General features: G+C 44.7%; 1 protein-coding gene across 2 annotated transcripts in view; it reads right to left on the minus strand.

Moving 5' to 3' along the window:
* The window catches only part of SPPL3 (signal peptide peptidase like 3), an 88,613-nt gene extending 78,674 nt beyond the window's left edge, over positions 1-9,939 (minus strand). Inside the window, exon 1 of one of the 2 annotated variants that reach the window (XM_078873727.1) lies at positions 8,463-9,939. In XM_078873727.1, the coding sequence (XP_078729853.1) occupies positions 8,463-8,608 (146 nt within the window). In that variant the 5' untranslated portion in view covers positions 8,609-9,939. The remainder of the gene's footprint in view (positions 1-8,462) is intronic. The other variant, XM_078873728.1, reaches the window with a different exon arrangement.
* Between the last annotated feature and the right edge of the window lie 5,242 nt (positions 9,940-15,181).

Here is a 15,181-nt window from a genome sequence, read left to right on the forward strand (position 1 = left end):
CGGTCGCTTGAATTCTTACTCCGGGTCCTCCAGTTTTCCCTCCACATTTAGAAACGTGCGTTTTAGATGTATTGGCTACTTCAAATTTCCACATAAGCCACTTCATAGAGCTATGATTTGTGCCCAGATCTCTTCTGAAAAAGAGCTCCATAGATCTGTGGGCCTTACCTGGTGAAAAAAAAAAAGGTTTACTTTTTTTACATTCAGTTCAGCCTCTACGAGATGCACCATCAGACCCGGGCAGGGACGCTCCATCGCGTCACGTGGGCTAAGGTGCGCACCCCGGTTGGATTCACTCGACCCAAATTGACAGCACACGCACGAGCGCAGTGGCCCGTCACGCCCCGCCGAATGGCCCAACGTGACAGGGCCGTGCATGGGATGGATAGAGAGAGGGGGTGGGGATGCCTAAACTGTGTTTGGATGCTGCATTTTACACCAAATCCATACGGATCAGAGGGAGAACGAGCGGCTCGCGACTCGAAGACGCAAGTTGAAATCCTGGTAAGATGTTGGCAGGCCAACATCGTCCCTCTGGGGGTTCATATCATGAGTACCAGGTTTGTGGAGAAGTCAAAAGCGTTTGCCACGTCATAGGAATGTCGAATTTCCACCATTGGGCTGTAAACCGCCTCAATAAGTCACTTTGGCTTATCTGGGGTGGAACACCCAGTTCCTGCATCACTGTACGTGACAGAATGCAGCCAAAAAGCAGTAAAATTGATTGACGATGCATAACTCACCAATTCACTCCAGGCACTCTTGCCGGCGGGCATACGCCTGCTTATAATTCTTCTATCGCTTCTACCGTGGTTCTGTTCACACAACCTTCACTTCTTGATTCTGCCACCTATGCCGAGCACTCGTTCCACCAGGCTGACTGGTTCGTCTCATCCACACCATTGTTCAGCCACCACACTGCAGGACACAACACTTCTCTCCTTCAGCTCATTCCTCACAATGTTCGACTTTGGAATTCCCGCCCATCCTCTCTTTTGCCAAGTTCTTATATTCGTGTTCCAATTTTTAAAAGAATGTTGTTACTCTTATTAAACCTTCAGGAGCACGGTGTTGTTGGCTGCTTGGCGTTTTTTGGGCCGGTGCTCAGCCAGCCAGAAGGTTCATTCTGATCGGGGTCAACTCAGACCCTCATTCCTCCACTGTCGATAATGGTAAGTAAAAATGTGCTATTCCTATTCGGCAGACGCAACTTACCAAAGCAATCTGACATTTCCACCAGTAGCTCAGGGCTGTGATGACGAGCATCTTCCCCCAAATACATTTGAGTGGGAAACAACTTCTGACTCCTCGATAATCAAACGAGATATTTGAATATTACTCAATACACAATGCAACCGATGCCCTTCAAGGCCTTTTCTCTGTTACGACATAGACGTGTGTACATGTGCTAAACATAGGTTTTTAAAGGGAAGAGGGGTCTGTTGCTGCGAGTCGCACATTGCATTATGGATCTGATCACCCGAGTTTGATTTCCCGGCCACGGCTAACATCAGTAGAGAGTGATGTCTGAACAGGTGCTAGGCCCCACATCACCTTCACCAAACCTGCACTGCCGGGCATGGTTAAATATTGTCAAACAATTCATATGAAGGACCTGACTGAGGGAGGCCTTAATCGGGCAGTGGATTGACAAAGGATAGTAAACATGTAAAAAATATATATGATTCTCTGATATAAAAATATAATGTTCTGATAATGGGTCTTCCTTCCAAGTTAATGCTTTCCCTGCAATATGCATTTGCAATGTGACAACATTGTACAAAACTCATCATCATCATCCCCTTTATTGATCAACCAGGTAAGAACCCATGTAACAAATTAATAATTATTATGGTTGACTTCCCTTTTGGTAATTTCAAATGATATGGTGATAATACATTTAGATACATGGCACAAACAAACCTGTACAACGAAAGTAAAAACAAGAAACAGCAAAAACAAGATGGTAAAAATTACGGCAAAAAATAGATATTCTTTAACCTAATCGTAGCCCTGAAGAGCGACAATTAATCGAATCGCCAGACTGATCAATCATTACACCCCGAACACAGTGGCTACGTACGGCGAGAAATAAGTCCAACATACATATGCCAGAGATTGTGTTGGAAGAGTTCCTTCATTTCACCACATTTCCCTGAGCGAGCAGGTGATAACAAAAAACAATCATTTGTTTGTACGTCATGAAAATAGTTTTTTGCGCTTCCATTTTAAAAACAATCCTCAACAGGTGAGCCACGTGACGAGGGTGACTAAACAAACACCTGGCGTGAGGAGTGACAGGTGGGATTATCTCTTGTCTATTCTAAGTTCAGATTTGTTTCTATTGTTATAACGACTCAAGCTTGAAGAGCCAGAAAAGCCTCTCAGTCTCGAGACTATTTCTAGATTTGAAGTTTTCGTGACTACAAGAATCCATACTCGTTGGTTTATTCGGTAAAGTCACGTAGGTGAAAACAAAATAAAAATGAAAACGTCTAAATTAAATGACGACGTTTCGAAACGTCGTGATTTAATTTAGTTGTTTTCATTTTTATTTTGTTTTCAGTCTCGAGAATATTTACTAGGAAAGTCATGCCATGTGTTTTTTTGCAGTTGGGGGCGATGTTTGCTTCGTGTAATCCCGAGTGAGTTAATTAGTCGGTTATATTTCAGCATGAGGATGTTTGGCCAATCCAGGTTACACTGTGGATTTAAAATAAATACGACGGAAGGAAAGCGGAGAGCCCACAAGAAACACACGTAGAACATGGGGAGAACATACAAACCGCAACACAGAAAGGTACCCGAGCCGGGAATCGAACTGTGCTCCTTCTAGCCATGGGGCAAGGAGAGCCAATCCACAAAACCAAACAAAAAAACAATCCAGCAGCCTTAGGAGGGAGACAGGGGAACAAAATGGAACATGGATCTTATGTTTTGAATTTCCATCAGCAAAGAAGGAAATGGCATTTTCTCAACAGAGCCGATCCAATTCCACAACACTGCCCCTGCAACAAATCTAAAAAAGAACAACTCTGGCTCAGACCATTTATGAGCAATATATACAGCATACAATACACAGCACACAACTGCCTGATGAAATGAAACCATCCTCCTCAATCACGTTCAACAACTGTCATTGGGAGAGAAAAGACCCAAATAATACACAGCATCGTTGCAATTAAGCCTTATTGCTAAAATGCGACAGCAAGTGAGGATTCTGACGCTGATATATCCTGCTGTAGGTGAAACGTTCCTTCCAGCTGGTGCAACGATTATGGGATTAACCGGACAAATAATGTCACCGATGAATAATCTCATTGAACCTCAATCGAGTTCAGGCAAACTTTCAAACGCAATTTGAAAAATATTTGTGTGCCGTGAGCTCATTGTACTGGAACAGTAAAGCAGGCTCAGACACCCATCCCTACGAATACAGCACTAGAGACACATGAATAAATTATAATTTTAAACCCTTAGTGAATTCCCTGATACATGAAGGCCTCTCCATGTAATGTCGGTCGTGGGGGTTGTTTGACCATACTTCACCAGTACAGGGTTGGCAAAGGGAGGGTAAAACAGGACCAGTATAGCTATCAATCACCAACCAGCTTAGTCGTGGTTGAAAATTGAGCTCGGGGTCGCAGGTATTACAATGTGGTGTGCTAACCACTGTGCCACCACTCCCCTTAAATTGAGCCGTATTATTATAAATATTGATACATGCGGCTCAAATTGGTTCCATTGGTTCCACAAACCACCCAAAACCCTGAGAATGCCGTTTTCTGGCAAATGGAATTTAGGACGGGTAAGTGAGAATCAATTTAGCATGCAGGCTTTGTCGCAGACACTTGTAATACCAGTGTGGTCTTCCTGAAGATGCTCACAGGAGTGCATGCCAAAAGCTTCAGTGAAAATATGCTCGGCACACAATCTAACGCGTGACATGGCCAAGTGGTAGCACGCTCGCCATAGAAGTTGACGGTTCGAATCCAAAGGCCGCCCTGAATATGACTGCGGGTGTTAATAAAATAATCTTTATAATGTGCGCCGCCTACTTACCCAGCGGACGATAAGAAGAGGAGGCCATCGTGTACCGGCGTCAGGGTCCAAATTTGCCAAATTCCAAAATTACACCGGAAAATTGGACAACAATCACCGCTCTTTTACAGACAGGCTGATGCCCCCCCCCCGTCACTCTTGCAAACAAAGCTATCCTGTTCTATCGAGTTCTCAACGGTAGTAAACAAAACAAAAACCTTGAACCTCACACTTGGGGTAATTTAAAAAATCAAAGACGGTAAGACAAGCAACCTGATGAAAATACAATAAAGTAAATACAAGGGTTGGGTGGGCAACTAGATTACATGATGTAAATTGTTGTACATGGCATGCAAATCACGATCATTGGAACAGATAACAAGGTGGGGGGGGGAGATGCCTAAAAATATTATGCTATCCGCTACACACACCATTGACAATCGATAGTAGTTGCTTCTCCACAAGCCGGGCAGCCTAGATCAGAAGTGTGCACGCACACCTCAAAAATGGGCCAATTTGTACCAAAGTCCACAGTTGCATTCCTGGCAACGTCAAGGTAATTTGGTAATGAGCACTGTAACGTGTGCACGAGCTTGCACGATAGGGAGCCTGTGATCATTCTTCACAAGGGCAGCTCAATGCTTGTCAGTGTCACAGCAGAAGATGAATAAATGATAGAGCACCAGTTGAACACCTGCATTGCAAGCCAGCCATGCTCAGGTGAGGCGTAACAAAAGACTGAACAATGGGAACCTCACGTGGTCAAATACAGGGCAAGGAATTGAATGGAACGTCGGCAGTTGCCATGATAGCACAATTCAACTGCCAGATGGAGAACTTAAGATTACTATTACTGCATTGTTCACACAAATGACAACCCCCCCCCCCTCTGCCCCACGAACACTCCTCCGCCCCCGCAAAACGCCTCAAACAAAACAATTAAAACACGGCACCCATTTGCACAATATCAATGGCACAACTTCGCAAAATGGATCACCGAATTAATGAACAACAAAATGAAAACTGTGCTGATTTACGATGATGTATGTGCTGCGTTCCATGATTTTCAGGAAAAGTAATGAGAGTATTACTTTTCACATTTTTAAAAAGAACCCTTTCTTGACATGTAAACCCCAATAGTTTCGGTTGGTTGTGTCATGGCTTGGCAAAGTCAAGAAATATAACTCCAATCAAAACACAGTCAAGCGTAATTTAATGCTTTCCCACCCAAGCCGAGAGAATTAATGCATTAGCTCTGTCCGTCCGCCTGTCTGTAACATGAGGTCGATAGAACTCTCCTCATAATGATATGTTATGAACAAAACGTGTGTTTCACGTTGTGTTGCTATTAGAGATTTGCTCTGGTGAAAATCGGCCAAGTTGGTCAAAGGGTTACTCAAAAAATTGGGAGACAGAAACCCAAGCCAATATTGCTTATTTGCCCTGACCGGTACACATCAGTTTTCATCCTGTGAATTAAACGCTTCGGAAGACAAATTGCACGTTGGAAAGTGTCACATAACCCATGTGTTTATATCAGTTTTGTCCTTGCTTGAATTTAACTCCAGGAGCCTGATTCTCAGCTCGGGCTAATATCAATGTTAAGCAACATTTCAACCTTTTCCTGGCACCCACTCTCCCTACAGTCCTACACCAACCCATTCTCACCGTCTTGGTGAAGTATGGTCAAACAATCCCGATTACAAACATGACTTGGGGAGGCCTTCATTCAGAAGTGGATTGCCAAACGGCTTGACATTATGATTACATTACATACAGAATAATAGCTTATATTTCATTGTTATTTCATATACTGATAATCAGTTAAAACGCCCAGTGAAAAGTCGTGAGCACTCAAGGTAAAGGTTCATTAGATAATTGCATAATGTTATCAGTTTAGTGGCATCCTTATTTAACCATGGATGGCATCATTGCTATTTAATAGCTCTCATGCAAAATGATCTGTCCGTCAAACGCGCATTACATGCGGCACCTTATAGCTTGTACATTTTACATACGGATAATTCTAAATACGTAACATTTGGTCCGTCATCATTGGAACAAAGATCCATTATCATCACGGGTTTGACACCTGGCATTACAAACTGCACAAACAGGCAATGGCAATGCAGGACCACGGCCCACGGATTGCAGCTACAGGGCAGTTCTAGCAAAACAACTTTCAACCCGAGGCACTTCTTACTGAAGGTAGAACAATTAAAAGGTGCAGCCTTGCATTGTATATGACTCATGCCCACTGCTGCCAGGAGGGCGTCCACTGGTGGGAGTTTAACAGAGCTCTTCTAGAGGAAGGTACTTTGGCCTAGTCTTCCATGCTGGCTAAACGTCTTGCAAAAACGACGAGAAAAAAGTATTCAACACTAAACAGGAGAATTTGTCTGGCTGTAGCCTGATGGGGCTGGCTGTAATTAGCGGTGAAACGTCGTACTCGAATTGTCAATGTTGTGGGTTTACTCTCCAACACACCGGTGTGCTGAACTAATAACTAACTGCATGTTGTGTTTAATTGACTAACCTTTACTAATTGTCTGTCGGGTGGTTGCAGGTTCAACGACACATTTATATTTACACAATCAAACCCAAAAATCCCTATTATGAACAATAATAACGTGTACAGCAATCCTACATTTATCCGTTTAATAGCTCAATAGTCAAAAGACTCAATTTTAAGAGGGGCCTGCTGGCATATCTGTGGCTGATTTAAATGGGTTTGTGCCTTTTTTTCTGTGGCTTAGATAGGAAACTAGTGGAATATATTGCACCTCTAGTTGCTGTATGCAACCGTCCTCCGTTCCCTAATCGATTTTTTATGCACGTGGGATGCAAATGGAGCGTCAGAAGAGAAACCAAATTTATCGAAGACATGCTCAACTTCATAGATTCCAAGAGACGGTGACAACCATTCCTATACAACCGCGCATGGGCCCTAGTAATTTTAATTCAAATACATTACTGTAACCGGTGCCGACAAAATAGCTTTCACGGCTACTGCAGAGACGCGTAAAGGCTGTTAATTGTAGCAAAAACAGCCTTGGAAAATCGATATCACAGATAGCATACCTCGCTTAAAACAACGTAGAGTTTGCATACTGCGCAATGAAGTATGAACCCGGTGACCTGAGTTGTATTCCAAGCCACGGTTAGCATTACAAATACAACAGCGGAAAAATGAAATATGAACCGACCATGCAACCCAACTCGCACGGACCCAGCACATTGAAAGTCCTGTTGCTGTATGGTCACACATCCAGCAGTGGCTTGACGGAAGGGTGCGAAATATACCATCGTGAAACAATCGTGTAACATACGTCCCACTGGTATTTGGCAATCCACCACTGACTACACTAACGACGCAATGAAATCAGATGTAACAAGTGTACACGGGCAAGTAATAATGGTGATGACAATTATCATTTTCATAGCGGTGGTAATGATGATTATTATGATAGAGCTGATGTCACTGCTACGGAATAGAACGGTGACCGTGGTTAATGATGATGATGACGATGAGCGTGACACGATTCTTACCCGATTCTGTTGTTAAATATCGTCGTTTTGCTGCTGTTTAACGATTATGATGGTGGCGACATTGTTACTCATGCTGACGGTGATGACGGTCATAGGCCATGGCCACGGTGAAGATGAAACTGCTGCTGCTGATGATGGTGGTGGTCATAGCTCTGGTGATATTACTTCTGAGTAATTATTGCTTCTGAGTAACGACTGCTGCTCACGATTGCCGCTATTGCTCCTGCTGATGGTGATGGTCACGAGCAGTTGACGAATTTGCTGCTGTTGCTGCTAGCTGATCACCATAATTACGATCGACATTGCTAATGATTGTTGCTGCTGATGATGATGAAGGTGGTTTTGGTCATAAGCGCGGCGATTGTGCTGCTGCTGCTGACGATGATGATGATGGTGGTCATATCTATGGTGATGTTCCTTCTGAGTAATGAATGATTGCCGATGACGATTGCCGCTATTGCTGCTGCTGATGATGATAATAAGCAGCTGATGAAGATGCTGCTGCTGCCTGATGACCATCATTACGATGTTGCCGATGAAGATGTGTATGGTCATAAGCACGGCGATTGTGCTGCTGCTGCCGATGATGATGGTGGTCATATCGATGGTGATGTTGCTTCTGAGTAATGAATGATTGCCAATAACGATTGCCGCTATTGCTGCTGCTGATGATGATAATAAGCAGCTGATGATGATAATGGTCACGAGCAGCTGATGAAGATGCTGCTGCTGCTTGATGACAATCATTACGATGTTGCCGATGAAGATGTGTATGGTCATAAGCACACGGCGATTGTGCTTGCTGCTCACGATGAGTGTCATGCCAATGGTACCGACGAAGAAGAAGATGTTTGCCGCGTCTCTTTGCTTACCACGAGTACGTCTGCTCCGTCATCGCGATGGTCTCGAGTCGCGAGGGATCCGCGCTCGCGATTTCCACCGACGCCGCCACCACCACGACGGACAGAAGTCCCTCGCAGACTTTACGCAACCATGCCGCCCGGCTTCGCTTATACATCAATAAATTAAGAATGCGGCAGTCCTACTGCTCCTGGTGATTAGAAGATCGAGTTGAAAACAATGACGTCTTGACCGCACACGGAACTCAACCCTAAGCTCCTCCGTTCGTTGCTATCGCATTTAGACGTTTTGCTTGGGCAGTGTAGCGTCGAGATAATGAAGACGGACACCTATCAGCTAGTAATGTTATCGTTATAGAGACCGTATATATTGACGGCTTTACTATAACAATAACATTAATAGATGTCCCGCAACATGGCGATTAGCGAAGGCAGTAGGCCTGACCCGTCCACCCCGACCCCTTTGCAGCCTGACGCCGCCTCCGACAGAGGCGCGCACTGGCCCGCAAGGTGTTCAGGCAAGGGGCGGTGGTAAGCCCGGCGTACGTTCTCGTCTCTCTCTCTCGATCTTCGTCGTAACTACGAAAAAGACAGCCGCTCGAGAGAGACGGAGCCTGCGACTGCGGAGACGATTGCAAAAAAAGACGTCGCCGGCCTGATAAAGCCTACGGCGAGAAGAAGTCGGGTCCGACTCCGCGGTGTCGGGACTGCCGGGGTCGGCAGCGACTGCGGGGAACGCGAAGCCGAAGGCGGCGGGGGCTTCTAGGCGAGAACGAAGGCTGAGGCCCGCACCCGGGAGGGGGGGGCAACCTTCAAAAGCGGTGTCTTCAATATTTCACCTATGCTTTTATAAAACAATAAATAATACACCAACGCTTCGTAGCATTCCGTATATGTTCTATACTCGGTACATCGCGATAGAAAGGCAACGGCGAGAACTGGAGGCTGCCTTTGATTGCATCCCGAATGGTGACGGCGATGATGATGGGGTGGTGGTGATGGATTCCTTGCAGACGTTTGTCTCCTTCAATTAAAATCAAAACCGCGATTCTCGAGTTCTCTTCCACTGTGAGCCGGGTCGCGTCTTGCCACAGCTGCTGCCTTGCTCACGAAGCCATATTTGTTTTCTTCACGCATCCAGCCTCCCTCCCTCCTCCGTCCTCCTCTTCCAGCCACAGCCGCTCACCTCCCTCTAACGCTCTCCTTGCTGTTCTTTCTCCCCTGCTCGCTCTCCGTCTCCCTTCCCGTCTTCGAATCCTCTCCGCGAAGAGCGTCTCTCCAGGTCACCGGGCAGGCGACTGTGTCTACAGCATCACGTCTCCTCGCTGTGTGCGTGTGCGTCTCTCTCTCTCTCTGCGTGTGTAGTAGCTCTGTGTGTGCGTGTGTAGTAGCTCTGTGTGTGCGTGTGCTCCTCTCCCCGTCTCTCTCTCTCTGTGCCTCTCTCTCTTTGTTGTGCTGCTCTCTCTCCTCTCTCTCCTCTCTCTCCGTGCTCTCTCCTCTGTCTCTCTCTCTCCGTGCACTCTCCAGCGCCACCGCTGTAACGCACGCCCTCTCTCAAACCCACCCACCCAGTGGATGTGATGAAGGAGGGCGAGGTGACGACGCGTTGCGTCACAGTTTGTCGCGGGGTTGTGGAGGTAGGGGGCAGGATTATGAGATACCCACCATCGTTTCTGTGTTTTTTTTAGAAGCAATCAGATTTATCAGCCCCGGACAGCTCCGGTTGAGACTCAGCCATGAATGTGTGTTGAACTTCTTTCGCGCCGTACGTAGCCAACCGTGATAATCGGAGGGTTTTTTTCTTTCAGTTTCATTGATTTGGTAGAGCCATGTGAGCCAGTCGGCTTTTGAATCGGGTGCAACTGCAACAAACTGAAGTGACGTTGCGCAAACAGAGGGTGGGGAGGGTGGGGCTGGGTGGGGGGTGGGAGGGGAGGGGCTGGTCACCCCGTGGTGCCCTTATAAAACTCAACATTTAACCTACTCACGCCGGCTTGTGCCCGCCCTCACAGTTGGGCATTTTTGCGGAATACACCACGCCGCCGTTGACCCTGCCCATTGACCGAGCAACCCAACGTTCCTACCAGCTCCCTCCGCAGGAATGTGTTAAATAATGCATACATCATGGCACACCAGTGATGTGTTGAGACACAGTGCCATGGCACAAACTGCGAACTTGTTCGGCAAGTAACAATGTAATAACTATTGTATGGTAATTGAGAAATTGTAATTTTAACCAAAAAGAGTCTTCTTTGTACTTATATCTGCCCCACTGATTCACGTTCAATTAAATCCAACGTTAATATATTTGAACACTAAGTTCAAAATGTACCCATAAAAGAGTTGGTTATGCTTTTTGCAGTTCAGAAATGATACGCACACGCTCTTCTACGATATTTAACCGGCTTGGGTCATTGCCAGTAATGCAATAGAAAAATATATATTATATTATCTTTCATGACAAATTAGCTGTCAATAGTCTGTACAACCTGAGGATTAGTGCAATTCTTCCAGGACCCCAATGAAAAGGAACTGGAAATCGCAAAAGATTGTCCTAGTCTAATGAAGTTTTTATATCTTGTAGCTGCGTTAGAATATAATAAAAAAAAACTGTTCCGGTAATACTGTATTAATAATTTTCTATTACCGGTATTTAGAGAAAAGTTGTAGCTGTGATGTGCAAGTGTTGCTACAGCCCCACGGTAAATGTTACATAAAATAAAAAAAACATGTTTACAAAAACAATCCTAATACATACATTTCAAATATATCCATATATTTCAGAAAATGGCATGATTGTCTCATTAGGATCCCATCTGGTTATGAAAATCACGAACATACTAATTGATTAACATACTAACACCGGTCGACATAAATTCCAATTGATAATTAAACTATCATGAACACAACCAACGTAGTATTTTTCAAAAACTAATATGCTATTAAATCAATATGGCTATTTGTCAACAAAATTTGCAACTCGCAATTGTCAGCTCGCGAAATTAAAAAATGCGTGGACTTCACGAGGGGGGAGTCGAGCTTTCGTAGACTGCATCGATTAACAATGCCTGGCCACACCCATCTTCCCCACCCTCCCCACGATACGATCGAGAATTCTCCTCCCATTCCATCCAACTCGTGAATGCTTGACCGAGGGGGTGGTTCTTGAGCGTCTCGGAGGAGAGGAGAGGGGGGGTTTCTCGGTGATGTGAGATCACAGCGGTAGGTTTTCCCTCTAAATCTCTGAGGTTTTTTTTGTAGGCTAATGCCGCTCACTAGCCAGGGAGAATCCCCATAAATTGGTGAGGAAATAAATAAATATATACACGTGTGCTGGCCAAGCTTAAAATATAACTGCAAGCTACGTTAGCTCATGGAAATCGGCGTTCGACAGCTTTCATATGCAGCGTTGAAATGTCAGCCAGGGGATTGCAGAATTTTGGTTGCTTGGGCCAGGTCATAGCTATAGCAGCGAGTTTATTAAATGTTCCTTCAAGCACAGGCCTGCTTCGAGATGAAACTGGTTTTCATCTCTCTTGATGGAAAACCAGTTTAGGGGCCGTCCATAAATGATATCACACACCTAGGGGGGGGGGGGGTCACACATTTGTGACGATGTGTGACGAGGGGGGTGGGGTGAAAAATGTGACTTCACATCAAAATGCGCAACTTTAAATAAATATAGACAACACGTTCTACTTAATTAAATAGGATGTTTACTAAATGTGTTCTCCTACAACATCAGAATGCAGCAGTACATTAAATACGTACTACAATGAAAGCGATTTGAAGCATGTTTATTTTTTTTTGGACGTCATATTTGAGGGGGGGCTGACTTTTTGTGACGATGGGGGGGGGGGGGTCAAAAATCTTCCAAAATCACGTGACGTCAATTATGGACGGCCCCTTAGCTGGAAAACCGACTTCAGTAGTTGTTTCTTGCTGTGGCTGTCCCATCTGATGATGGACGCTTGTGTTACGATTGAAACGTCGTGATCTATTATTGTTCTACCTACGTGACTTTACCGAAAGAACCAAGAAAATGGACCACGTAACTTCGCACCGTTGGACCAACGTTTAATGTTTACTGGAACAGCCCAACATATAATTTTGAAGGCATGCGTATCTACAAAATCATGAACTCTCAGACAAAGCAACTGAATGGCAAAACGCTGTCATGTAAAACTGGTTGCTCTTCAAAAACCAAACAAAGCAAAAAATGTAATTTTATACATTTTTTTATTCGGATATGCCTAGCAACGGGTGGGGTCTTCACAATGTTTGGCGTGTCCCCATCTCCTCCTCCACCCCACCACCAACCAGCTGCATGAACTGCAAGAACTGTATGGGAAAAACGCCCAATGCAGCCCCCACTTGGCTGAGGTGACAGGCGACTAGCCAATGGAATTGCGCAACCGGCGAACAGCTGATCAGCAAACGCCCACGCGCGCGCACGTGGCCATACAGGGAAATTCCAGGGTCGTCTTATCCTAAAAGTCTCCTGCTGTGTAATCTTATGTGCTCAGCATTAAGATACTGTTCCTTTTTTTTCTTTGGATAATCGCAATTCAAACCGCTTTTTTGTTGTTGTTACAACTTTTTCAACTTCGTTCCAGAATTTTTATTTTTTTTGTACCGCTTACGTGAGCTCGACTTTCCGGGGTCACCTTTCTCCACTCATACCTGTCCTGGGCCATCCGTCTGCAGTCCTGGTTGAAAGACTTAGAACTACCCTGGTGCTTCCATGTTCATTACCTTTATGGGTTTCTATATACGTCCCATGGTGGGGGGGCGTCCATAAATGACGTCACGCGATTTTGGACGATTTTTGACCCCCCCTCTCCCCCTCGTCACGCGGCGTCACAAAAAGTCAGACCTCCCTCAAATATGACGTCACAAAGCTCTGTCCCTCCCCCAACCATATTTCCTTTTTGAAAATAAAACATGCTTCAAATCGCTTTAAACTATTGTCATTGTAGTGCGTATTTAATGTGGCGCTACACTCTGATGTTGTAGGAAAAAACTTGTGTAGCGTCATTATTAAAGCGCTACGTGAACGTTAGCCTGCTATTACGCCCATAGGGGGCGGATGGGAGGCTTAGTAGGTTGAGTGGCAGTTAAGCCAAGGTCACCCTCCCCGGGTATCTCGTGACCGGAGGAGTGGACCCCGACTCGGGGTATAAAAGCCGGTCCCCTCTCTACGGGACCGGCAGTTGTCGTCTACTTGAAGAACCGAAGGCATCTCAAGCCTCGAGCCCTGGGACCCCTCAACCAAGGCTCTTGTCAGAGCCAGGTTCGAGTGGGCCAGGGGTGAGAGACCCAGAGACCCTGGCAAGGTCGGGTCAGAATAGCCTCCCCTAGGTCCCGATAGCGAAGGAGCCGATAGAGGAGTGTAGTCCCGAGTTGAATAGGACACGCTATTCTGCATATCGGGTGGAAGGGGCCGTACCCCTTTGTGTCAGGGACAACTGTGATTGCGTTAACTGTTAATAGTTGTGTTGCCTCCAAGAGGAAGTCTCCTAGAAGTCTGTACCCACTACACACGTATGAAAAAGGTGGCGTTGGAAAGCTGAAATTTTGCATGAAATTCACTTGAAAATATTCAACGTCTAACTAAAACTGCAGATGTTCAGAATATTATATTGAAATTCTGTTATAATTATAAAATATTAAAAGTAATTCTAACTATAAAAAAAACTACTTGAAACTTTGTAGTAGAACGATGCAAAATAGAGAGTACAATTAAAACAATCACATATTAATGCCACAAAATTAAAAGCCCTGGTAGAATCATTAAAATAAAAATGTTGAATAACAATCATTCAAAAATATTTCAAAATGTATGCTTCTCCATTCTCCCATAGAGAAGAAAAATGCTCTTTCATGGAATAAATAAAAGGTGACCTTAGTAAATGTAAATAATCAAATAGTTAATAATGAAAAGTAATCAAAATTAGTGTTGTTATAACAATTCTATGTAATTAAGTAGAACGTGTTTATATTTAAAGTTGCGCATGTGACGTCACATTTCTCAAACCCTACTCCCTCGTCCCACATCGTCACAAATGTCTGACCCCCCTCCCCCCCCTAGGTGCGTGACGTCATTTATGGACGTCCCTATGGGGTCGCTTTGTAAGTCGAGGACATCTGTATAAGTGTACACGTACTGGTATGTAAAGTTTGTGTAAGTCTATGAATCTCTATTCTTTATGGCATGTCCCACTGTTTACTATTTTAACAATTTTTCTTATTTGACCAGATAAGGCTCACTGAGCTATACAGCTCATTTTCAGAAGCGACCTGCCCACAAATGATAGCCCAATTAAGTGGCTTGTCATGTAAACATTTATAGCAGCCAAATACTTGAAACATATGTTGATTCACGTGATCACGGAGAAAGAGGGAACATGCAGTCTCCAAATATACAGGCGTCAGGGTCGGGATCAAACCCACGGCCTCCTTGTATACCTGGCGAGGTTGTTAACATCTCACCACCGTGGCGCCCATATAGAGATCTGTATTCCTGGTTATCTCTACTGACTGCACGTTGTATGTCATCATCACCTCGTCCACTCCAAGTCGTTGCCTTCATATCATGCTTGACCGCCTCTCTCTCTCCAATGCAACTCTTGGATTCGATAAATATAATTTTAAAAGTCGCGTGCATTGATATTCGTTCTGTATTTTTGTTCTTTTCTTCCAGATCTGCTGCAATCATTCATTTCCCTTGA

This window comes from Lampetra fluviatilis, chromosome 37, assembly GCF_964198595.1.
Source record: "Lampetra fluviatilis chromosome 37, kcLamFluv1.1, whole genome shotgun sequence".
Classification (NCBI taxonomy): Eukaryota; Metazoa; Chordata; class Hyperoartia; order Petromyzontiformes; family Petromyzontidae; genus Lampetra; species Lampetra fluviatilis.